This window comes from Natator depressus, chromosome 22 (genome assembly GCF_965152275.1).
Source record: "Natator depressus isolate rNatDep1 chromosome 22, rNatDep2.hap1, whole genome shotgun sequence".
NCBI classification, from domain to species: Eukaryota; Metazoa; Chordata; order Testudines; family Cheloniidae; genus Natator; species Natator depressus.
The window spans coordinates 6634589-6659509 of record NC_134255.1 but is presented as its reverse complement, the minus strand read 5'-3'; the positions used below and the strand labels follow the sequence as shown (position 1 = coordinate 6659509).

General features: G+C 39.7%; 1 protein-coding gene across 1 annotated transcript in view; it reads right to left on the bottom strand.

Annotated features, from left to right (window-relative positions):
• The window catches only part of BARX2 (BARX homeobox 2), a 54819-nt gene extending 32117 nt beyond the window's left edge, over positions 1–22702 (bottom strand). Inside the window, exon 1 of the mRNA XM_074936693.1 lies at positions 22516–22702. Coding sequence (XP_074792794.1) covers positions 22516–22702 — 187 coding nt within the window. The remainder of the gene's footprint in view (positions 1–22515) is intronic.
• Positions 22703–24921: the final 2219 nt, after the last annotated feature.

Sequence of the window (24921 nt, the reverse complement as noted above, 5' to 3'; positions counted from 1 at the left end):
GCTGGCCATAAATGTCACTCTCTCTTCCTGCTTCAGAGGCATAAACCAAATTGGTGAGTGACACAAGGGAAGAAATAGAGTTTAATTATTGCTAAACAGAGATCCATTTAATATTGGCTTGACAGGCCTTGTGCAAAACGCTTTTATCTTCTGGGCCAGTGACCAGTTTTTAATTCTTGCTTTCTTGGAAGAAACCCCACTTTCTGTGAATGAAATGAAAGGAGCATTTCAACAGGTGCCAGTGTAAATCTGCTAGAGATGTGCTGAGTTTTGGTTAAAACTTTGCCTGTTATTATCTCAAATGTTGTCCTGTTATAATCTCTCTCCAATTCAAAAACCTCCAAGCAAAGGTGTCTCCTGAGCTGCATATGTGATTCTTTGATCTCGGATCTGCCCTAAGAGAGAGAACACCCGTCTCCGTTTCCTCTCTGGGACAAAAATAAACTCGGTGGGCAATTTGACTGAACAGCTGCACACACAATGCAATTTAGAAGGATGCAAATGATACACCAGCGAGTTTTGTCCAACCTTCTCATCCTTTGTGTTTGACAATTAGAACAGAGACAAATCCCTCATGGCTGGGTAATGAAGGAACAACATACAGCAGGGATAAAGATACTCATACTGCCAACAGCAGTGTTATTCAAAGAAGTCCAGAGCATGCATGCTGGAATCCATAGCCACGTGGAGTATAGACTGGGGCCAGACTCCATGAGCTCAGGGATTTCATCCAGTCCTGACATTTGTTGTTGATGATGATGTTGTCAGTTTTGTGTTTCCTTTAAATGTTATGTGATGTGTTCAGAACAAATAGATTCAAGCTGTAGATTCTACTGTAACAAGCCCGTGACTACCCAGGAAGCTTCAAACCCACAGGCCTCAGCTATTTGAATGAAAAGAGACTCTCCCCTAGCTGTCAGCAGTATAAGACCTATGACATATGGATGAGCTATTTTCATTTCATCCGATAAGAGCAGTAGTACACACATGTACATGCTCGTTTTGATCGTACACCAACAAAATAGACTTAAGACATATAAAACAATCTCATTTTTCAGATGGCTAAAATTTATTAATATCAAATTCATCAAAATCTACTGCTGTAACATGGCTTCTAGCACTGATGAAAATTTTAGCACCAAAACACAGGCCTGTATCATTTCAGTGAAAAGAGGTAACGTTGTTTGTAGCAGTAGCAGGCTATTATCCTCTATGTAGACCAGCCAGTAAAGGGCACATGACACACATAGGCCCTGATCCTGAAAAACTTATGTATACTTGCCAGAAGCTGGGATGGGATGACAGGGAATGGATCACTAGACAATTTTGCTGTTCTGTGAAGCAGTAAGTAAACCTATGGCTCTATAGAGAACTAAATATTAATGACAAAGCGTATAAGCAAAAAAGAAATAGAAAACAGCGTATTACTGTAGCTATATAGTTTAATCTGGTTCTGAGAAGCCCCATGATAGACTAGGATGGTCTGGTAGTTCAGATACAAGTTTGGAAAGAGAAAGACCTGGTGGTATTCCTGGCTCTGCCACAGATTTCCCTGTGTGACCTCAACCAAGTCACTAAACCTCCCTGTGCCTCTACATTCTCCATGTGTAAAATAAGGATGGTACCTACTATACCAGGGTGCTTGTAAAAATCCTGTGAGATCCTCAAATGGAAGGCACTAAGGGAAGATATTCTTATCCCACAGTTTGCTACGCCCATTTCCGCATAAGTAAATTGCATGAACATCACACTGAGAATTCTCGTGTGTCATATGATTATGAAATTCCTTAGTGTCCCATTAATATATATGCTAATAATCAAGCAATCTCTGTATGCTGCTATTGCACAACTGACAGTGCTTTATGGGAATAATAATAATTCCACCTCCAATAATAGGCACTTATGCTGTGCGAAATTTTCAAACCAAAATAACACTTTGTGCATATCTATAATTTTCAAATTGAGAAAGAAAGCAGCATACTTAGCCAAGCATCAGCCACCTCTCTATGGTATATTCTATGGCATGATCATTTTTTAAAAGCATAAATCCAAAGCAAATATTTTGACACTTCTCAAACAGATTTCTCAGGTCTGGATGGAACTCTGAAAGATCTGGTGTTCTGGCAGTTTCCTGCTGCACTCTGAAAATTGGGAGTTCCTTTGCATTGCCGGAGCCCTTACTACACTTTCAAAGATTCAGCTTAACAGGTGATATGACCCACTTGTACTTTCAATCACTGACCAGGTCAGACAACTCCTCGGAGTTTATTGTTATGTCTTGAGAACAGCTGATATGTTATTAGACAATAATCAGAGAAGCATAGAAATGTAGGGTTGGAAGGGACCTCGAGAGGTTATCCCCTGCACTGCTGCAAGACCAAGTATATCTATAGACCATCCTTGACAGATGATTGTTTAACCTGTTCTTAAAAACCTCTAGTGATGGGGATTCCACAACCTCCCTTGGGACTCTATTGTAGAGCTTAACTACCCTTCTAGTTAGAAAGTTTTTCCTAATATCTAATTTAAATCTCCCTTGCTGCAGATTAAGCCCCTTATTTCCTCTTCTAATTTCAGTGGACACAGGGAATAACTGATCACCATCCTCTTCATAAGAGCCCTCAACATAGTTGAAGACTTATCAGGTTCCCCCCTCAGTCTTCTTTTCTCAAGACTAAACATACGCAGTTTTTTAACCTTTCCTCACAGATTAGGTTTTCTAAACCTTTTATCATTTTTATTGCTCTCCTTTGGACTCTTCAATTTTTTCCAAAGTGTGGCACCCAGAATTGGACTCAGTACTCCAGCTGAGGCCCCACCAGTGCCAAATAGAGCCGGACAATTACCACCCGTGTCTTACATTTGGCATTCCTTCTAATATGCCCCAGAATTATATTAGCCGTTTTTGCAACTGCACCGCAGCGTTGGCTCATTCAATCTGTGATCTGCTATAACCCCCAGGATGGAAATCCTTTCCAGCTGTACTGCCACCTAGCCAGTTATTCCCCATTTTGTAGTTGTTCATTTGATTTTTTTTCCTAAGTGAAATACTTTGCACTTGTCTTTATTGAATTTCATCTTGTTGATTTCAGACCAATTCTCCAATTTGTCAGGGTCCTTTAGAATTCTAATCCTGTCCTCCAAAGTGCTTGCAACCTCTCCCAGCTTAGTGTCATCCATAGATTTTATAAGCATAACCTCCACTCCATTATCCAAGTCATTAATGAAAATATGGAATAGTACATAATGCAGAATACATCCCTGTGGAACCCCACTAGATACATCCTCTCAGTTTGACAGCAAATGATGTGGAATTTCCAGGTTTTCTTGGCTTGCCCTTTGCATGTCTGTGATAACCAGGCATTTCATTCAGAGCCTGATCCAGACACCATGAAAGTCAGTGGGATTATTTCTGTTGATTTCAATGGGTTTCAGATCAGGCTCCATTGAGAGGCAGGTTCTGCCTACGGAGGAGCTGATTACCCTCTCATTTACACCAGTTTTGCACCATTGTAACTCCATTAATGGGGCTGCTTCGTATTTATACTGGCACAAATGAAAGGAGAATTAGGCCCTGGAAGTCAACCTGCACATGGAAGAAATACCAAGTTAGTAAATTGTGACCTTTTCATGGGTTCTTTGTGATGCACAAAGTTGGTCTGAAATGTGGATTTGTTGCTGTTGGTTTGGGGGCTCTTACATTTCAATTCCCGTGAGAAATATCAGCCACAATATGTGTAGTCCTCCCATCATATCTTTCCTAGAGGACTTCGGGAAGCAAATGGTTTGATGTACCAACTTAGCTAAAAAACCAGTTTTTAAAATCAGTTTAGTTAAAACTGTTCAAAGCGCTCGCGTGGACGCTCAAATTGATTTAAGAGTTTCCAAATGCATTTTGCATCATTTGATTTAAGAGAGTGTCCACACAGGGTTCTTCCATTGGTATAACTAAATCAGTTTAAAATAGGGCTGTCAAGCAATTAAAAAAGCTAATTGTGATTAATCGCACAATTAAAAAAATTAATCACAATTAATCACCCAATTAATTGTACTGTTAAACAACAATAGAATACATTTAAATATTTTTGGATGTTTTCTACATTTTCAAATATATTTATTTCAATCACAACACAGAATACAAAGTGTACAGTGCTCAGTTTATATTTATTTTTATTACAAATATTTGCACTGTAAAAAACAAAAGCAATAGTATTTTTCAATTCACCTAATACAAGTACTGTAGTGCAATCTCTTTATCATGAAACTTGAATTTACAAATGTAAAATTATTTTAAAAAAACCTGCATTCAGAAATAAAATTAGTAAAACTTTAGAGCCTACAAGTTCACTCAGTCCTATTTCTTGTTCAGCCAATCGCTCAGACAAATAAGTTTGTTTACATTTGCTGGAGATAATGCTGCCCAATTCTTGTTCACAATGTCACCTGAAAGTGAGAACAGATGTTCACATGGCACTGTTCTAACCGGCGTCGCAAGATATTTACGTGCCAGATGTGCTAAAGATTCATATGTTCCATTATGCTTCAACCACCATTCCAGAGGACATGCATCCATGCTGATGACAGGTTCTGCTCGATAACAATCCAAAGCAGTGCGGACCGACACATGTTCATTTTCAGTATCTTAGTCAGATGCCACCAGCAGAAGATTGGTTTTCTTTTTTGGTGGTTTGGGTTCTGTAGTTTCCACATCAGAGTGTTGCTCTTTTAAGACTTCTGAAAGCATGCTCCACACTTAGTCCCTCTCAGATTTTGGAAGGCACTTCAGATACTTAAACCTTGGGTCGAGCGCTGTAGCTATCTTTAGAAATTTCATGTTGGTTCCTTGCATTTTGTCAAAGCTGCAGTAAAAGTGTTCTTAAAACAAACAACATGTACGGGGTCATCATCCGAGACTTCTATAATATGAAATATATGACAGAATGCGGGTAAAACAGAGCAGGGGACATACAATTCTCACCCAAGGAGTTTAATCACAAATTTAATTAACACATTATTTTTTTAACGAGCGTCATCAGCATGGAAGCATGTCCTTTGGAATGGTGGCTGAAGCATGAAGAGACATACGAATGTTTAGCAAATCTGGCACTTAAATACCTTGCAATGCCGGCTACAAAAGTGCCATGCGAATGCCGGTTCTCACTTCCAGGTGACATTGTAAATAAGAAGTGGGCAGCATTATATCCCGTAAATGTAATCAAACTTGTTTGTCTTCATGATTGGCTGAACAAGAAGTAGGACTGTGTTGACTTGTAGGCTCTAAATTTTTACATTGTTTTGTTTTTGAGTGTAGTTATGTAACAACAACAAAAATCTACATTTGTAAGTTGCACTTTCACGATAAAGAGATTGCACTACATTACCTGTACGAGGTGAATCGAAAAAATACTATTTTGTTTGTTTATAATTTTTAGAGTGCAAATATTTGTAATCAAAAATAATAATATAAACTGAGCACTGTACACTTTATATTCTGTGTTGTAATTGAACTCAATATATTTGAAAATGTAGAAACAATCCAAATTTATTTAATAAATTTCAATTAGTATTCTAATGCTTAACAGTGCAATTAAAACTACGATTAATCATGATTAATTTTTTTAATCGCAATTAATTTTTTTAGTTAATCGCGTGAGTTAACTGCAATTAATTGACAGCCCTAATTTAAAAATATATCTTTCGTTAAGTTTGCGCAACATTGAATATAGATAGGGTGAAATCCTGGGAGGTTTGTCATTGATTGCAATGAGGCCAGGATTTTACCCAAAGGTTCAAACGTGTTCTGGGAGCTCTCACAGTCATTCATTGAAGGGATGAGGATGTAAAACTCTTAAAAAGCAGTCTTTCCTCCCAGAGCTTGTCTACACCCAAGTCGGAACTGAACTAAGTAAATCAGTTATGATTCACCCTCTCAGTTATTTCGGTGCAAATGTATGTGGGAATACACTTATTTCAGATTAAGAGTGTCCTATTTCAATTTAACTCAAGTCAACAAAAGATCAATTTAAAATAAATCAAAATAAAACACTCCTAATCCAAAATAAGAGTCTTGCCCTGAAATTACTAATGTTACAAATCACATATTAGTGATTTTGGTTCCAGCTCTTCCCTAACATGGTCTTAGCAAAAAAATAAAACAAGCAAAAAGCTTTAAAGAGCCTGACCACGAATGATTTCTCTTCTAAATCAAATTCATTCATGATGTCATAATCTTACTAGTTCTCCAGTGGTCCATCTAGATTTCTGAGGTGGACACAAGCTGAATTTCTAATGTAAAAACAAGCCTACATTAAAAAATAAATTATTGGAGGTCTTAAGACAATGTAAGGAAGGAAAACAGTGCACATGATCAATTATGTCCTCCTCTTTAGAAGATTATCTTTAATTAAATTATTTACACAGGAAACAAATAACTCTGTGTGATGTTAACATCTAATTTCCAGCACTGCCATGATAAGAAGCCTGCACCCTTAAATGGCTTCTACGACAATAAACCATATCACCCATCATCAACATGTTGCAAAGCAGTCATTAATCACAGGAGCAACCTACTTATTACTGGTATCCAACCACTGGTAATATAAACGCTTATAAAACAGGGGCGCCTTTCATAATTCCCTGCCCTTCTCTCTCAATAGTTTAAGAGGATTAACCCTTTAACAATGAGGGATGGGCACACTGGTTTTGCCTAATTCCAGATCCACTCTACGTCACGGGTTCAAAAGTTTGACTTGAACTCGAATGTCATCGGGTTAACGTTCCACTTAGGAGACTGAAAAAAAAGGATCAGAGAGAGAGAGAGAATGCAGCAAAAAGATATCTTGTAATAGGTAGCAGAGAGTGGACAGAGTGAAAAGCAAATGAAAGGTTAACAGGGTAAAAGGACCAGAAGAGAGGAATGAGAAACTCAGTGAAAGAATAAATACAGTGTACATACTGTCTGTGCTCTCCTGCATGTATCAGCATAACTTTTGGAGAGGGCTGGTCTATCCTTTCTACATGGCACAGGTGCCTCTCTGGCTATTAAATTAGTTAGTTTAGTTGAATCACCTTTCTGAAGAAAATGGTGACATTAACTTGAACTAATGTTGCAAACCCAGATAGTAATAATACTTTGTATTTCTCTAGCACAGTGGTTCCCAGACTTCTTCCACTGCTCGTGCAGGGAAAGCCCCTGGCGGGCCAGGCCAGTTTGTTTACCTGCTGCGTCCGCAGGTTCGGCTGATCGTGGCTGCGGTTCGCTGCTCCAGGCCAATGGGGGCTGCGGGAAGCGGCATGGGCCGAGGAACGTACTGGCCGCCGCTTCCCACAGCTCCCGTTGGCCTGGAGCAGCGAACCGCAGGTGCTGGGAGCCGCGGTCGGCTGAACCTGCGGACGCGGCAGGTAAACAAACCGGCCCGGCCTGCCAGGGGCTTTCCCTGCATGAGCAGCGGAACAAGATTGGGAACCACTGCTCTGGCACTTCACTTCAAAATCCTTTATAAAGGTGGGTAAGTGCTGGTCTCATTTTACTGATGGGGAAACTGAGGCATGGTGAAGGAAGTAATTTGCTGAAGATCACACAGTGAGTCAATGGCAGAATTGAGGAAAGAGTTCAGAGCTCCAAACCTTCAGCTCTCTCTTATATAGTTCTCAAAACTCTGTGAAGTTCACTGATCTCCATTCACAAGAGTGGCATGTTCCAAGCTGCCAGCTTAGCAGGATCTTTCTGTATACCTATACTGGCACAATTCCTTCTCTCCTTACCCCCCCCCAAAACTCCCACTGACTTCAGTGAGTAATGGGGGGGAGAGTTGAGTCAAGAAGAATTTGGGTGCACAGTCTACAGCATCCAATGAGTTGAATTGACCCTTCAAACATCTGTGCTAAGTCTTTATTTTGATTGACTTGTTGTTGTAAGGTGCCAGACGCTTGGATGGAGAATGCTTGTGTAGAGCAAAAATAGATTAAGTAAATGAATGAGGAGACAGAGCGATCATTGTGCACTTTTGAATCAAGTCTCAAAGCACAAAATGCTCCAGCTCTAACTGGAGTAATAGCTCTCCAGACACATATATTAAGGCCTGGTCTACACTTAAGATTTACGTCTATATAGCTGCCTCACTCAGGGCACCCTGAGCAATGTAGCTATGCTGGCCCGGCCCCCAGTGTAGATGCAGCTAGGTCAATGGAAGAAGGCTTCCTTCAACCTACCTACCATCACACGGGAAGATGGTGTTACTACACTGATGGGGGGAAAAAACCTTCCCTCCGTGTAGGTACTGTAGCTATGCTGGTATAGTCCCCTAATGTAGACATGGCCTCAGTTGATCATAAGATGGACAAGCGTTTCCAGTTTTAGAACCAGTTGTTGGAGGTGAATGATCTGTGATGGGTTAAGAATAGCTAAATAATAATGCCTATTTCTTATAGCACTTTTCATCAGTAGATCTCAAAGCACTTCACATTTTTTAACGTATTTATCCTGACAACACCCCCTGAGGTAGGGAAGCATCCGCAGATAAGGAACTGAGACCCAGAGGCTGAGTGACATGCCCCAGGTCACATAGGAAGACCATGGCAGAGCAGAGAATTGAACCTGGATTGCTCATATCCTAAGCAAATACCTTAAGCTCTGGACTATCCTTCCCTGAGCACAGATGAAAAAGCCAACATTTTGAGAAAAATATATTTAACAACACATTGCACCTTAAACTGTCCTACACACCAGAAGCCAAAAATTAACTCTAGGCTTCTTCTGTTTTTGTTTTTTTTTAACTAAGTAATAAAATAAAGAGAATAATTCAGTGCCAAGAGAAACTATTCAACTGCAGCTTTTTTCATCTATAAAAACTACACAAGTGAAGCCTCTTATAGCAGTGTCATTTTTTTCATAGAACAACTTCCCTCTAAGCAGAGGTTTTGTGTAATTCAAATTACAACTGGTACATTGCAACGCATGGAAACATTCTAGGGCTTTCATTGTTTGCCATGGTCAATGGAGTTTTTCTGTATGTGAATTCATCATAAGCAGGTTCCATTACGTGTGTGTGAGTGAGTGTGTGTGTGTGTGTGAGAGAGAGAGAATATGAACGAACAGATAAAACATTATATTTATCTATTTTTTTAACCTGGCATCAAGGTTAACATCACCAGTGAGTTAACACCAGTCATGTCTACAAGTTCAGTATGTATGAATACGTAATAACATTCAGTTTTATATATTACTTTTAATCAGCAGATCTCAAAGCAGTTTACAAACCAAGGATAAGTATAATCATGCCCACATTACAGAGGGGAAACTGAGACACAGAGAGCAAAAGAACACAGAGAGATCTATTACAGGAATAGAACCCAAGTCTTCTTATATGTGGTACAAAGCCATACAATATGGACTGCTTTTGGTGTAGTGACTTAGAGTACATATAGAGAATTAAAATGCAAAATATTTTTTAAGTTGGAATGTGTAACATGAAAAGCACTTATCATTGCATTAACTCTCTGGGTGGTGTGGAATTCCATTCTTCTTGACAAAGGGAAACAGTGCAAAAAAGACACACCCCTGTTATGCATGTATTTATAAAATTGCAATGAGTGTTTTGTAAAACACTTGTGAGACCACTTAAGTGGGCTTGTCCCTTATGGAACTGCACTGAAAACAGAACGCAGGTGTAAAAGGAAAGATGAAATCACAATTCAACTGTTTGATAGAGCAAAAGAAGATGATATGTGATGTCTCACAGGAAGCAGTTTTCTAAATAGCCAAACCCATAATACAGCCAATTTACCTGGCTAAACAATGTTGCAGAACTTAAAGGCTATTGTGCTAACTGGGCTCTCAATTTCTAAGCAGCTTCCCATTTATTTCAGTGGAAAGTCTCATTTAAAAAGAAAATAAAAGACCTGAGATGGTCCTAAAAGAATCTCAATCCATTTAGTCAGTATTTTTCACTCACATCCTTAGTTGTATTTTAAAATGAGCGGAAGGCCACAATGACTACAGAGTTAGATAGCCTGATCTTCAGCGGTGCTGAGCTTCCACTAAATTTGCTAGGAGTTGTGGGTGGCTCAGTATTTCTGAAAATCAGGCCGTAATTAGTCCCTCTAGCCATTGGGTTTTTTCCTTTTTATGAAAGGGAAGGGAAATATCTGGGAATGTTTGCAAAATATAATCAAAATCTAACTGCTGCTTGTCTTTTGCACCTGCTCCTACGGGGCAGTAGTACAAGGTGAACACAGCCATTAGACAGGTTTCAGAGGAGCAGCCGTGTTAGTCTGTATTCGCAAAAAGAAAAGGAGTACTTGTGGCAACTTAGTTTCTAAGGTGCCACTAGTACTCCTTTTCTTACAGCCATTAGAAACATTCTGGACCAGAGTCTCATTTACACTAAGGCTCCTTTGCACTGCTCTGGAATTTCCATCCACTTTAAGACCCTTTTACACTGCCGGAGCAATGTAAAGCGACCTCAGTGAAAATGGGAATCGGGCCCTTCATCTTTCATTTTGACACAGCTGTTTACAAAGCGTGACAATAAAACAGGCCCCAACACCAAACCCTGCAGAATTCCTTTCAATGTTTGGCATAGAGTAAAAGGCCTCCTGTCTATGGAAGGACAAATATAGTCCACTCAGATAGATAAGAATGAGCCCTACTCATTCCCACTTATACAGTCACAATCCACAATGTCCAAAGTTTTTGACAGATCGACGGAGACAGCACTAGGAACCCAACCCCATGAGCACGGCCTGTCCCTCAGAACAAACACAAGCATGGGGACACTAGACTTGTCAGCATTCAAGTGCTATAAATAGACACATTTGGGAACATACCTTTGAATTCTGCAGAAAATAATTGCATTCGGAGAAATTTTGGGAAGCACCAAATATAAAAAGGATCAATATTTTGGATTTTAAAAATACCAGGAACTCTCTCTCCTACTTAAAGGCCCATAACATGAAATAGAGAAAGTCAGGGTTAAAAGTCATAATTTACAAAGCAAATGCCCTGACCTTTGTTGCTGATAACTCCTTACAAGAATCGTAGAAATGAAGGGTTTGAAGGGAACTTGAGAGGTCATCTAGTCTATTCCCGCATCCCAAGGTAGAACCAATTAAACCTATATTATTAAACCTGAAAGAATTTACAAGCCTACCTCATTTTTTACCATGTATGTTGTGTACCTTTTGTACTTCACTCAGCTCAGACAACGGAAACAAACTATAATCCTTATCATGCTGGAACCTGATTTGCAAATGCTTAAGCATAACTTTACTCACATGAGTAGTCCCTTTAACTCAATGGTCTTACATGAGTAAAGTCACTTGCAAGTAGGTGTGCAGGGTTGGGCCCTTTCTAAGTTATTCTCTAGTCAACTTCACTTGCTTGTTCTCATGTGATTTTCAACAATATAGGCTTTGATAGATAGAAACAAAGTTATAACGTTACTTGTTATAACATTGTTTAACAACAGCCAAGTGCTGCAACATTTGGGTTCCAAGCACTGTAAGAGATGTCTAAATCCGAACAACAAAATGGGTCCATTAAAATTTAAAAAAATAAATCTATCAGTCTGAGCCTTCATAAAAACTTTTGTTGTAACATGACTTAAATATAGGTGCTAAACTACCTTATAATGTGACTTAAGTCTTTACAATGAAAGCATGATTCAAATTGACTCATTGAGGCACTGATCCAACTCATAGTTTATTGACTTCAGTAGGAGTGGAATGGAGTCATTCTTAATAAAACAATCCATCAATTGTTCTTCACCCACATCCCAAACTCTGTTCCATCATTAATTATTGTTCTATAATGTATTGCAATGAAGCAAAACCAACTATTCCAATTCTGACACAGTCCCCTACTACTCAATGGCCAAATTTGCTATTAGAGAGAGCAAGTGGGCGAGACAATATCTTTTACTTCATTTTGGTGAGTCAGACAAGCTTTAGATCTTGCACAGAGCTCTTCTTCAGATCCGTGTAAACTCCAAAACTTGTGTCTCTCACCAACAGAAGTTGGTCCAATAATAGATATACCTCACCCACCTTCTCTCTCTCTAATATCCTGGGACCAACACAGCTACACCAACACTTCAAGCTTCACTGTTATCAAGTGATCTAAAACAAATCTGCTAGTGAAAAGCAAGTAAAACGGACGTCAGTCTGCAATTATCTACAGTTCCTTCTATCACCCTCCTGCTTTATAGACTATTTCAAATATCAAGTATTCCAGCATTCAGCCCTCAGAAAATAAAAAGCATTGCAAGCATTGAGGTCAAATGGGAGTTTTGAACAAAAACAGATGGAAGGATAAAGACAGGTGTGTTTGTAAAATATTCATGGAAATGCTCGGCAATAAAACAGGAGATTATTCACTATTATTCTAGGTTTCAGTGAGATTTTTCACATCTTTTATTGCTTGTGAACAAGGGCAAACTCTGACATACAATCTTCCTAATATATTTCAATATAGCTTTGTGGCTACATTTTAAGCTCTTCCATATAAGTACATTAGTACAATGAATCATATCCAGGGATCAACCTTATTCATCTTAAAAGATCTCCTAAGTAACCACAAACATTTCTTTGCCTTGCAGAACACCTCTCTCAAGCCACCCATCCTTGTGTGTTTACTTAAAAGAGGTTTTATTATATATGTGTAGTATACAGGGAATAGGCTCCTGTATGCCTAAAGAAATAGAATCCTGTTCCCTCTTCTGCTTTAATAGTGAGGATTAAAGCTGATCAGGATTTTTTGGATGAATCCACTGAAATCAAGGGATTTGCCTCATTTGAGGATATGGCCCTGAGTAACATATTGTTTTTGCCATGCGTAATCTGGAGTATAAATGTTCTATTAATATATGGATCCCTAAAATGCAGGGCTTCTCCTCCAAAACAGCAGTGTGAGTGAAGTACTGTACTTGGACTAGGTTTATATTGAAAGCTCTCTCTTATTTTGAAAGAAATCTGTAAATAGTGTAAGAACACTACATGACATACCCAGAAAATGTAGGAGCTGATAGTTCAAGTTTTTACTTGGATGAGCAGTCCCATTAAAATCAGTCAACTAATTACATGAGTCAAAAATACGAATGCGGTAAAGTTCTGCAAACTAGAATACACACACACACAAACACACACATTCACGCACACAGCTATTGTTAGGGTGTTTTCCAAGCCTCAGAGACAAAAACATTTGACATTTTTCCATCAAAACTTTTTTCGTGAAAAAAATGTCTTTTTCAATGAAACAAAAGTTTTGCTGAAAATGTCCGTTTTTGTCCCCTCAAAATGGGCTTTCATAAAAAAAAACCTTGAAACCCGAAAATAAGCCTTTTTGTTAGTTTGCGGATTGTAGTTTTTAGACCCATAACATTTCAAAGAAAAGCTGACAAACATTTTTTTCAATCAACATTTTTCCAGAGGAGAAAAAACAAATAATTTCCCAGCCATCTCTAATAATGGACACGATCCTGGTATCCCGGAAAACCGGTCATTGACTTCACTGAGAGCAAATTCCCTTATTGCAATATATATACATACACCGCACAGCTATGCGGAGGTACATATAGAATAAATGTTGTTATGGTCTAAAAGAAAATAATTTGGGGTAGATAACTTAGCAAGATTCTGAATTGTCGTCTCATGTTGGAGGGAGAGGGGAATCGTCACAAGGAAGCAAGTATATTTCTTCAAAAATAAACAGCTTGGCCCTCCTGCTGCTACAGCTTACACTTTACGCTGGTATAACTTCACTGACTTTATTGGAGTTGCTCCTGATTTACACAAGGGAAGCTGAGAGCAAAATCAAACCCTTTGTGTGACCCCCAGTCTATATTAAACTCAGTATCCACCTAAGTACTTAAATGGCCTCCTCACCATAGCATGTTATTGATTACCCAGCGTTCCTTAGAGCTGCATTCTGTCCATTAGGGATAGTGGAAAGGATTCAGTTAATAAATGAAAATGGACGGTAAAATGAGGGGAAGAAGAAAAATATTAAATATTTACTTTGTGAGCCCAGATCGTAATACTAGAATTTTTCAAAGATGCCACTAAAATGAAACTTTTTAGTCAGTCAATTTCACATTGACCCACAAGAAGCTTCCCAGCTAGACCCTGCTCAGTTGCTAGGAACTGAAGCACACTCCGAATAAAAGCCATCCGGAGGTAGAAATAGACAACAGGAATCCACCTCTGGTGTTTTCCTGGATGCAAACACTTACAAGACCTCAGGATAATGTGCTATACTTAAGCCTGCTCTGAAACACATTCTTCACACTCAGACAACATGGGTGAACGATGAAGCACAGGGTTCTATGAAAACATTCCTATCAGGCCTGGAAACTAAAAGCAAAGCAAATGAGGGACAGTCATCTGTATCGATGTTGGATGGTATGGGTGGATATCAGTTGAGGTCATTTCCATGGGACCTAATCCTGCTCTCCCTTATACCACTGTATTGTAGTGTATTCCATCAATTTAGACCTGCTTTCCTCTGGTGTACATGTTAGCAGAATCAGGCCCTATGTCCTGTTTCTAGCTAATTCAGTTAAAACAGGTAAGGATCAACAGCCCTCAGTGAAACCGGTACCTCCCTACACTTGTATATGCTACCAGCCTCCACAACCCAGCTGGAGGGACTCTTCATGTTTTCACTTTGATGGGAAGGTTATTTTTTATACACTCTGAAGACCCGTGGTCCGACCCAGAGTGCACCCCAGACTCTCATGGAAATCAGGGAACGATTGGGGCTGTGCAAGGAAATCAGGGTCCAGTCCCTTTGTGGGCCAGATTCTGCTGTCAGTTACACCCTCTGAGTAGAGCCGAATGCTTGTATCCAAATGTACAGAAATCAAGGAGGCTGCACAGTAGTAACCATGAGCAGAGTTTGGCTCCCCTCTCAACACGCATCAGCACTGGTTAATAAACATGTACAATGAATACATCTAGTAATCTTTTTGCAGTGTCCAGCTGCTAATTGTCAAGGGCCCATTCCACACATCATATTTCTACTGTATATTGCCTGCAATAGCATACAACCGTACCTCACTTATACATTTTTCAATGAGGACAAAAGACACAAAGGTATCTGAAGGTCGTCACAGATTCCGGAACCCTTCTCTATCGTCCAAGCCCCCTAAATTAACCCCCATCATGGCCGATGGCCGCGTCCTTCCTGAATTCAAAACTTTTGAGATGTTCACATTCTGTGGTGCCTGCATTTTACGGATGCCCACAAAACACCACCACCACCAATAATAATTAATAAAATTCTATGTGCCATATCACACCATCAGTTTTCCAACAGAGTGCTCCATTGATTCGAATGGGTGTTCTATTTAAAAATCCCTGGTACATAGGGTGACCAGATAGCAAATGTGAAAAATGAGGGACAGTTTTTCGGGAGGATAGTGGGTTATAGTTGCATATATAAAGACAAAGCCCCTAATATCAGGACATCTGGTCACCCTACTGGCACATGACTCTAAGGTAATGCACTGAAAATACCCTTGGGTGGGCTCAGTCAAGTTTTTAAGCAAACGTGTTGTCCAAGTGAAAATCTTGGCTTACTTATGTCTGTGCTTATTTTTCACACAATGATACAAAAGTGATATAGTATAGGGCTCCTTTGTAATGCTGAATCATACTTAACCACAACTGGACTGAACTTTGATTGCTTCCCATGTTGTGGTCCTATTTCCTCTTCCCTTGATGTGTTTGGCACTGTTTTATTCCAGGCAGTTTTCCCTTTTGTTAGTTACTTCATTCATTATTATTAGCAATGGGCTAAAGCTACAAAATTCAGGTTTGGATTCAAATTTTAGAAACCCCAAAATTTGGAGTTGTTCAGATCTGGGATTTTCTGTTCGGTTTCAGTAGAAAGAGATGGGTCATTTGCAATATGCAGACCCCCGATTCAGCTTTGAATCTCAGACACCGTCAAAGGCTGAGTGTATTCAGGTCTGAGACATTGGCTCAGGCCCTTCTCTAAATATTTAATTATTGTTATCATTAGCCAACTCATTATTTTCTTTCATGTGTCATATTTTGGCATTTGCCACTTTATAAATTATTTTTTCTGCTGCAGATATACAGAACATATAGGACAAAGTCTAGGCACCCTGAAGCACACCAAGATCTTTAAAATTATTGTTAGGGACTGATCCTCAGTCATTATAGGTTGACACAACTCCACTGAAATCGACAGAGTTATGCCGATTTACACTAGCTGAGGATCTGGCTTTTCTTTGGTATAATAATTGCATCAGTACTTTTTCCTGCCAAACTTTGATTTATGCTAGAGAGGAAGATGTTTGTCTTTTGAGATTCTGACAAAGCTCTAGTTTTTGTTAGGTTATGACTGAAAGGCAAAACAATGTGTGCGTGGATGGTTCGGAGGAGAGTCTTATGGCAAAGTCTAGCCTTTATGATTTTCTCAAGAAAAATTACAATGTTTGGATATGCTGATATATCTCACTGTATATTAACATGGATGTATCATACAGTCTCCCTACATTGTAAAGTATTTCTTCAAGTGCCTTACTAATATTAGGAATATTTAGGAACTATTTTTAGGATTATCTTAATAAAAGATCCAGAGTGATCTGGAGACTTATACTTGAGAAATAATTATTCATATTTTTTCCAGGGTTACTGTTTTCTTTTGAATTTTGTCTGTACTGTTTGACATCAATCAATAGGATTTTATTTGCCGTTGTAACTGAAACTTGACAGATAAAATGTTTTTCAAAAAGAAAGAGAGACTTGTTTTCTTGTTTGCATCACTGTACAAGAAGAAAGTGACAGCAGTATCAGTTCCTGTTCGCAGAACCTTTTATAGATGTTGAACTCGATAGAATCTGATGAAGTCTGCACCTGCTGCTGTTGTGGGGCTATATTAACAAAATTGATGATTTTGGCCTCTCTCTCTGGTTTTTAGTTCTGAACAGATAGAGTTGTGTTATAGTCCTGTGATGGCAATTCAATCCCAGTTGAAGATGCATGACTGACAGGAGCTTTGGTGTACTCAGGTGTAAATTAGTCTGGTAGAAGGTATTACCCACAACTTTACATTTGTTTTATTTAACTGGATTAATACAGCTGTTATGTTTCAGATCATAGGCTTTGGATGGAAGGGGATCTCATTTTTCTCCACACTTTGATACACATGCTGTATCCATTCCCCTTTCCTTTCCCACAGTTCCCTGCTCTCCCCCAGGAACTCCGTAACAGTATCCCGTCAATTAAAAGGAAAAGGTCTGGCTAAACATTAGCCCAACACAATTGGTTTCCACCCTGATTTTCAATTGTGTCCCAGATCAAATTCAAAGTGGCATTAGCTTGTCCATTTCTAGGCTTTTTCAACCCAGACCACATGGGATTTCATATTGCTCTGCAGTCATTGGTCTTAAAACTGAGCTGTGTTAAGACATAAGAAATCTACGTTCACTGTGTGGTTTCCTAAAAGTTGACAAGCCTGACAGAAGTTCAGGAATATCAAATATTTGCTGCATAAGCCCACAACTTCCCATAGGATCCAACATTTACAGATGCCCTGTAGTTTAATCCACATACCAAAAAGAGAGAGAAAAGAAAAAAGTAGCCCAAAAAGCTTTAACCTGGGCCTCTCCCCATCTCCCTTAGGGAAAGATGTCAAACAACTATTCAAGTTTCCAATAGGTTTTACATTAGAGAGTCATATTTCTCAAGTCTCAGGTAAAAAATATATATATATATATATAGAACTGAGTCATGTTTCTACTGAAATCAGCGGAAAGTATCATTTCAGTGGGAGCAGAATAAAGCTAGGAAAGTCACCTTTGGAAGCATGCTGTTCCATTGGTATCTATCTAGGAGGATAACTAGGAGAGGATTAACATTTTCAAAAGGGCCGAAGGAGATTTAGGAGTTTAAGGCCTTGGCTATGCACAAAAGTTGTAGCACTTCTACTATTCCGATATAGCTAAAATGGTACAACTCCCATCAATGTGGATGCAGTTACAGAAGTGCTTATACTAGAATAGCATTCCCATATGGGCAGGCAAATAAACTATACCAGCGAAAGGCACCTTGTTACCAATATAACTGCGTCCACGCTAGGGGTTGTATCAGTGTAACTACTTCAATTAAAAAAATAAAATAAAAGCGTACCCCTAACTGAAATAGTTATCCTGATACAAAAACTGTGTGTAGACCAAGCTTCTAAGTCATCAGGGCATTTCGAAAATCTTACTCAAGTTCTGATGAGCAACAGTACAGATGTTGTGGGAGATGGAATACATAGAGTAGGCAAACACAATGAATGCCCTGCAATGTCAGCTTTGATGAACTGAAATGGAGCCCTGACACAAGGCTCTTGGGGTTCTTTTATATTCAACAAACCCAGTGAATGTAAATAGATTAGAGGCTGCATAGAGCAAATACTATTTGTTTTTATTACTATTTAACATCAGGGACTCCAGGGATAACATTTTGCTTTTAAGTATTCAGTGCCCTGGCTTTTATTTTTCAAAGGATCCAACTTATTTTGAAGGGACCAATTCCAGGAAAACACGATGAAGTTACAGGTTGGCCCTAGAAACTGATACATCTTTGATTTCCAAACACTTACAGTATACATCATCCCAAGAGCTAACCAGGTGTCAAGTTTAATGAGTAAAATCAAGATTAAAAAAAAAAGCCAATAAACAGGATATAATTAATACAGGCTCATTCAAGCATATTTTTGTTTACTTAAGATAAATATTATGCATTTTGATAATGGATTCCTACTCAGTTGGAAGTGATGTCTGAAGGCTTCTCTGACCTTCAGATCATACAATAACAAAACCCCCAAAATAGAAAACTTTAAACAATAGAACTACAGCAATTAAAAAGTCAGGTTAGTTAGTTAGTTGCTACATAATATGCAAAGGCCATTAAATGAATGAACAGGGATATTCTTACGGTCCGAGATATCAAAGTCCAAGAAGCTAGCATCAGAGAGCTATTAACAACCATCTGAAAAATATTCCTCTTTATTAGGAATATATAATTTTTGGCATCTGATTATGGTGGATCTTAACCATCACATATAGTTGAACCTGGCTAACTGTTTTGTGCTAAGTTATATACTTGTGGGGCCTTCTCATTGCTTTTTGTCAACAAATGTCAGGCATTTACACTTCTGCAGAAAATGTATGGACACCATAATGGGTCTCTTTTATAGTGAAGTTATTCCCCCCTGCCCCTCCCAGTTTTACGCTGGGCATGATCCAAACCCAACAGGAGTCTTTCCATTGACTTCAACAGGCTTAGGTTCAGAGGTGTGAACATCCCCCTCAACCAGAACTTCAGTCTGCCCCTTTTGGATACGTTGAAACGATTCAGAACTTTCATTCTCCTTCTCTAGCACACTCTGCAGGGTGAGCTCATTCTGTGCTAACTCTACTGCACATGTTAAATATTTAACTCTTGACCGTAGGCAAAAGAAAAATGTTTTCCCTTTGGTTTCCAGTGCTTCTAAGAGCTCTCTTCCGATCAGAAAGGGGCGATGTTGGATACCTGTGCTGCTTAGACATAAGACATTTTATATCATCAACCCGAGAGGGGACCTCAAACAAACTTTTTGGCCTATCTCCCTTAGCCAGCTTGGAGAGTAAATGCATCAAAATGTAAAAAGACAGCCAAGCAGTAGGGCAAATGCCACAGTGCGACCTTTTCTTTTGAAATGTTTGGTGTGGACTGTAGGTGATTATTTGATTTGCTTTATGTTTTTTTTTCTTTCATCTTTATTTTATTTATGGGTTTTACTCCATTTCTTGGCCAATGACAGAATTTCCTCTCTCTTATAATAAAAGGATTCACATGACCTAAATTTTTAACTGTAGCTATTGTTACGAATTAAACCTGAGAGGACACGCACACAACCGGTGGCTTACAGGTTGAAAGTGTGGACTATTGTAGCCTCTTCTCTTATGGATTTAATCCCACCAGCAAATCCCTCCCAGTGCTTCTCAACCAATGAAACTTTATGAAGCATATTCCAGTAGAAACCAGAATCTTCAATCGACCCAGTCATGGTATAAATCAGATGGATTTGGGGCTATTAGCAGAATCCCTAATGGAAATTCAATGAACTACTAAACACAGAAAGTAACAGGGTTTAAATAATTAGAACATGTGTCTCATGATAGCATCATCCATGATCACCTGCTAAGTCAGTTCATTTGACTATGAATTATTATCTCAGCCTTGCAAAACCAATGTTTTCCATAGCTGGCATGGAATCACCCATAAAAATACACTCAACCTTCCCACGGGCTTGATAATAACGTAACAGCTAAAGACCGTTTATTCATCCATCAAAACTAAATCAGAAGCGCTTACTCCAGATAAGCAGCTAAGTATTTGTTTTATAATGCTGAGCTATTTTTACAGCCCTGTAAATTATTGGGTTCTTGCCCCTCTGAAAGTCTTGGAGCATTTTTGGTAACCTACTGTCTTTTATGGTACTTCCCCTCTATGTAAAATAGAATTTTCCTACAGTGAAAATAGAAAAATCTTTACGCCGAGTGGAAGGTTTGTCTGGTCCAATTCCTGCATGATTGGAGTTAATGGGTGTTTTGCCATTGACTCCAACATGGGCAGGATTGGCCCTCCATAAGGATTTGCAGCCTGCACTCTGCTGTGCATTGGAGACTTTCATTCCACTTTTGCTATTGACGGAGTTTCACTAGCTAAACTGTAGCAGAGGATTAGCTGCAAAAAATCCCTTGCCAGTGGGATCTTGATTAATAACTATCCCTTCCACCAGAAGTATGTCATCGGTTGGTTAAAAACCAAGCAGGAATCAATATGAGGAAATTTATTATGAATAGGAACTGCACTATAATCACCCTCCCTCCAAAAGCAGGTATAATTGGCATTTTCTACAGTATTGGTCTCCAGCACCTTTCCTGACATTTAATGAATAATATTTTCAAATTGGGGTATCGAGGCAGGGGGAGCTGTAGACCTTGCATGAACGAAATAAGTCCCTATTTTAAAAAAAATTAAAAATCTGTGTGTCAGACTGATGTCACTTAAATCAAGTTTTACACCAATATAATTTCATTGACACCAGTGAGGTTCCTCTTCATTTACTCCCAGGTAATTGAGAGAGGAATCAGGGGCCAAACGGTGGGGCATCAATCTGTAAGCAGCACTCCTCACTGATTTCAGCAGAAACTTCTTGTATTTTCAGGTTCAGAACATTCCATGTATTTTTCACATCCGCATCACCAGGAATTGATCCTTTAGAAACATTTTTTGAAATAACTTTGATTTTTTTTAAAATTATCATTTTTATCATTAGATTCTCAAAGTTATAAATGTTTCTACTAAAAGTGTGTGGGGAGGACACAGAGTTTTGGGGAGAATAAAAGTCTGCTGAGCCATCTAACTGCTTAGCGGTCTTGCAAACTTCACAGTGTCTTAAGGAGGAGAAAACTTTTCTGCCTATAATGTATCAGAAGAGTGGCATTTATTTTGGGTGCACGCCTAACAAACTGCATCAGACTAATTTGTTTTCAAAAGCACATATGGCTCTGATTCTGTAAATCACTTCCACTGAAGGCATCCATCAGTTGAAGTGAGTGGGCTCCACAACCGTTCAGGGGTCTACTAGTGCAAATCTGTATATAGGATCCAGCCCTGTGTTTGTAACATGAACAGAATGTTTTCCATTTTCCCATTTGGTACATCCTAACTTATTCCAAAGCTAATGGGAGATTTGGGTATCCAAATAATGCAAGATCAGGCCATTGAACAACAGTGGAACTATTATTACTAGGGCTATTAATTATTATTATTATTTATTATTATTTATTCGTGTTCCCACTGATGTCACTGACAATTTTATAAGTGACTTTATGAGTCTTGATCAGGGCTTTAATCCATCTCGTAGGGGGTATATATGTTCTGGATTCCCCACCACCACCATCACCACCATTTATTTGTGGATGTTCCAGAGAGAGCTGAAGCTGGGTCTGTTGCAGAGGGAAGTAAACAGGGTGTCACTGGATATTGAACAAACCACAGAAAAATACAGAGCGTAGAGGAAAGATGCATGGACTGGCTGAGGAGTTTGTGAACGTTTTGGCCAGAGAGGAGATAGTTTAGGGGAAAGGGTTTCCCTTAGCTTCTCCGCTACAAATATGTCATTGTGCATGCAGAGTCCACACTGGGAAATAGAGCTACTTTATTGCCCCACCACCACACACACAAAAAGGGCTTTGCTTGCAAATCTTTTCTGTGCCCTCTCAGCTCCCCACCACACACTTGCTTGTGCCAATCCCAGGCGAAACCCTAGTGCCCAGGGTTCTTGCAGAGACAAAAATCCCTTCCCTGGTGGTGGCTGGGTGCTGCAAAATCCCAGGGAGCTTGGTGCCAGGGTCAGACACACACACACACCCCAGATCCAGCCTTCCTGGGAGGTAGATGCAGAAGGGGAAGGGCGCGGGGAAGAGATGAGAAAATTCAAGCTCTTACCAGTACAGGAGTGCAGAGGTTTGGGTCTGACGATGAGGGAAGGGCAGACAGAGTAAAGGGAAAGTTTCTCAAAGTAATCGCAGGTCTCCTTGGATAGGATCTCATCGATCATGAAAGTCTTGTAGCGCCTCCTGGCTGCCTTGAGCTGCCCGGGGGACGCGAGCCTCAGCTCGCCATGGCAGTGCATGGTGGAAGCCGCCGCGGGCTCAGCCTCCTTCCCCGAAGCGCTGCGGCCCAGGCTTTAGGACGCCGGGGGAAGGACCTCTCTCTCTCTCCGGGGAGTGGAGAGGGTCCCGGGGAGCGGAGCAGGGCTGCCAAAGGGGGGCCCGCACCCCAGGCGCGGTCTCTGCGGCTCGCCTGGCTTTGCAGGGGCGAGGGAGCGCTCTCCAGCGTGCGCTCGCTCGGCTGCTATATAAACCTCCCGATAAGCATCTCGCCGAGCCCTTTTTAGGACACTTCAGCTGTCAATCAGGGCAGCCTCCGGCTTCTCCTGCGCTCATCCCCTGCGCTCCATGCTTCCCCCAGCTCGCGGCTGGGAGGATCCCGGGCGCACGGGCGCGCTCGCTCTATTTTAAGCGACCGGGGTGTGTTTTTAATTCGGCTTTGCCTTCTCATGCTGGAAAGGTTCCAGGGTGACTTCCCCCCCCCCCCCACCACCACCACCACCACCACCACCACCACTCCTCCCTCCAATTAGTGAGAGGCTTGAAAATTCAAGTAGCAATGTGGTCCATCAGGAAGTTATTAAGCACTTTGGAACAATTGTATACCGAGAGCAAATACACACCAGCGCTCTGAAATGTGTTGCAGAGAGAGAAAGGGAAGCTTCCTTCGCTTCAGAACAATTAACTACCCACTTCTCTGCCTTTGCACGAACTGTCTAAGAAATACTCGTTTGGGAGGGGGATGTACTTGTGGGTTTATATCTGTGCACACACCAACCCACAGATGAGTATTTCTTTACCCACAGTTCGTGTAAAGGGGAAAAAAATAGAAAGTATTTAAGTGGTCTGAGCTTTAAAAATGGCTAAACCATTAAGGAATTTGCTGTTTTTGCGGCCAAGGGCTTGGAGTAGTACGCAGAGAAAACTAAAGATGTTCCGTATTGTAAAAACACTTTCTTCACCAGTGCAGCAATAGTTGCTACTGGGTGTTTTCAGATGAGTTTCTGCCTGGCCATTTTCTCTCCGCTGTTTATTGGAGAGCTTTGTGATCTTTGGAAATGCAGGTTTCCCCCCTACCGAGTAGTACTGAACACCTCGCTCCGGAGTATAAAACTCACACAGATTAAAATGGAAAGAGAGTCTTGGCAAATGGCGTCACTTTCCTTGCTTGCAAGTGTTTTGCAGAAATTATTATTTTTTAATGTTCCATAATTGTTCTTCTTAAGTGCTGCTCATTTTCTCGTCTCCTTTTAAGCAATCATGTGTCAATTTCGTTTCATTCTAAAGATTATTAATTTTTCTTTGTTGTTTAATTTCAAATCCCTCTGGGCTTTCGTGCAATTTTCCTGCGCTTTGCAGAAGCCAAACCTTTCCTGGGGACTTAGCTCTGATTTTCATTTCTCTGGTTTATGTTCACACTGTGTCAATTCTTCCCGATGTGCAGGGAGAATGATTCTTGAGACAGGGATTTGTATTGCTTTGAGAAATGATCCCACGCCTCGTTTTGAACAGGAATTTTTCAGCACAAGAATTGTTTGAATTACTTTTGACATCAATTGTTGGTTGATTCTGGTCTGTCCCTCATTAACTAAATTGCGTGAATCGACTCTATGATGCAAACCATTGTTAAATTAATTAAGAAAGTAGCTATATACTGAATTTTTCTAAGTAGAGAAATATTATTAGATGTAATAAATACATTAATATATTCCCTAAAACCGTATTGCTCCCTTTTTTATTTTCAAAGTAACGTTGACCTCTAAGGGAACAAACCATATATTTTAATTTTTAGAAAGTTGAGAAATTATCGATTTCGTGTTTGTTTGTATGGAAAGTACTGTGTTTGAAAGAGAAAAAACAATCTGGTCAGTGTCTTTAGCATGTAGTTTGTTTTGGTAACTTTGTTTGCTGTGGTTCCAGTTAAAAAACATATATTGGAATCCTATTCAGGCTGTCTTCCGTTTGATCAGTATTTCTTTTTCCATTGCAAATAGCTTGGTTTTACGGTCTGTTTTGAGAACCATAAAAACAACATGTATATCCTTTCTGAACACTGTCAGAAATGGGAAGAGCAAGCTCAGGGAAACAGACGACCTAATTTTGATGTTTTCTTCATCTATAGAGCATTTTTTTAAATGTATGGAAGGATACCTGTTTTAAAAAACCCCAATCAGCAATTTTTATAAATCAGAAAGAGAGAACACCATTAATCTTAAAAAGAAAAGGAGGATTGTGGCACCTT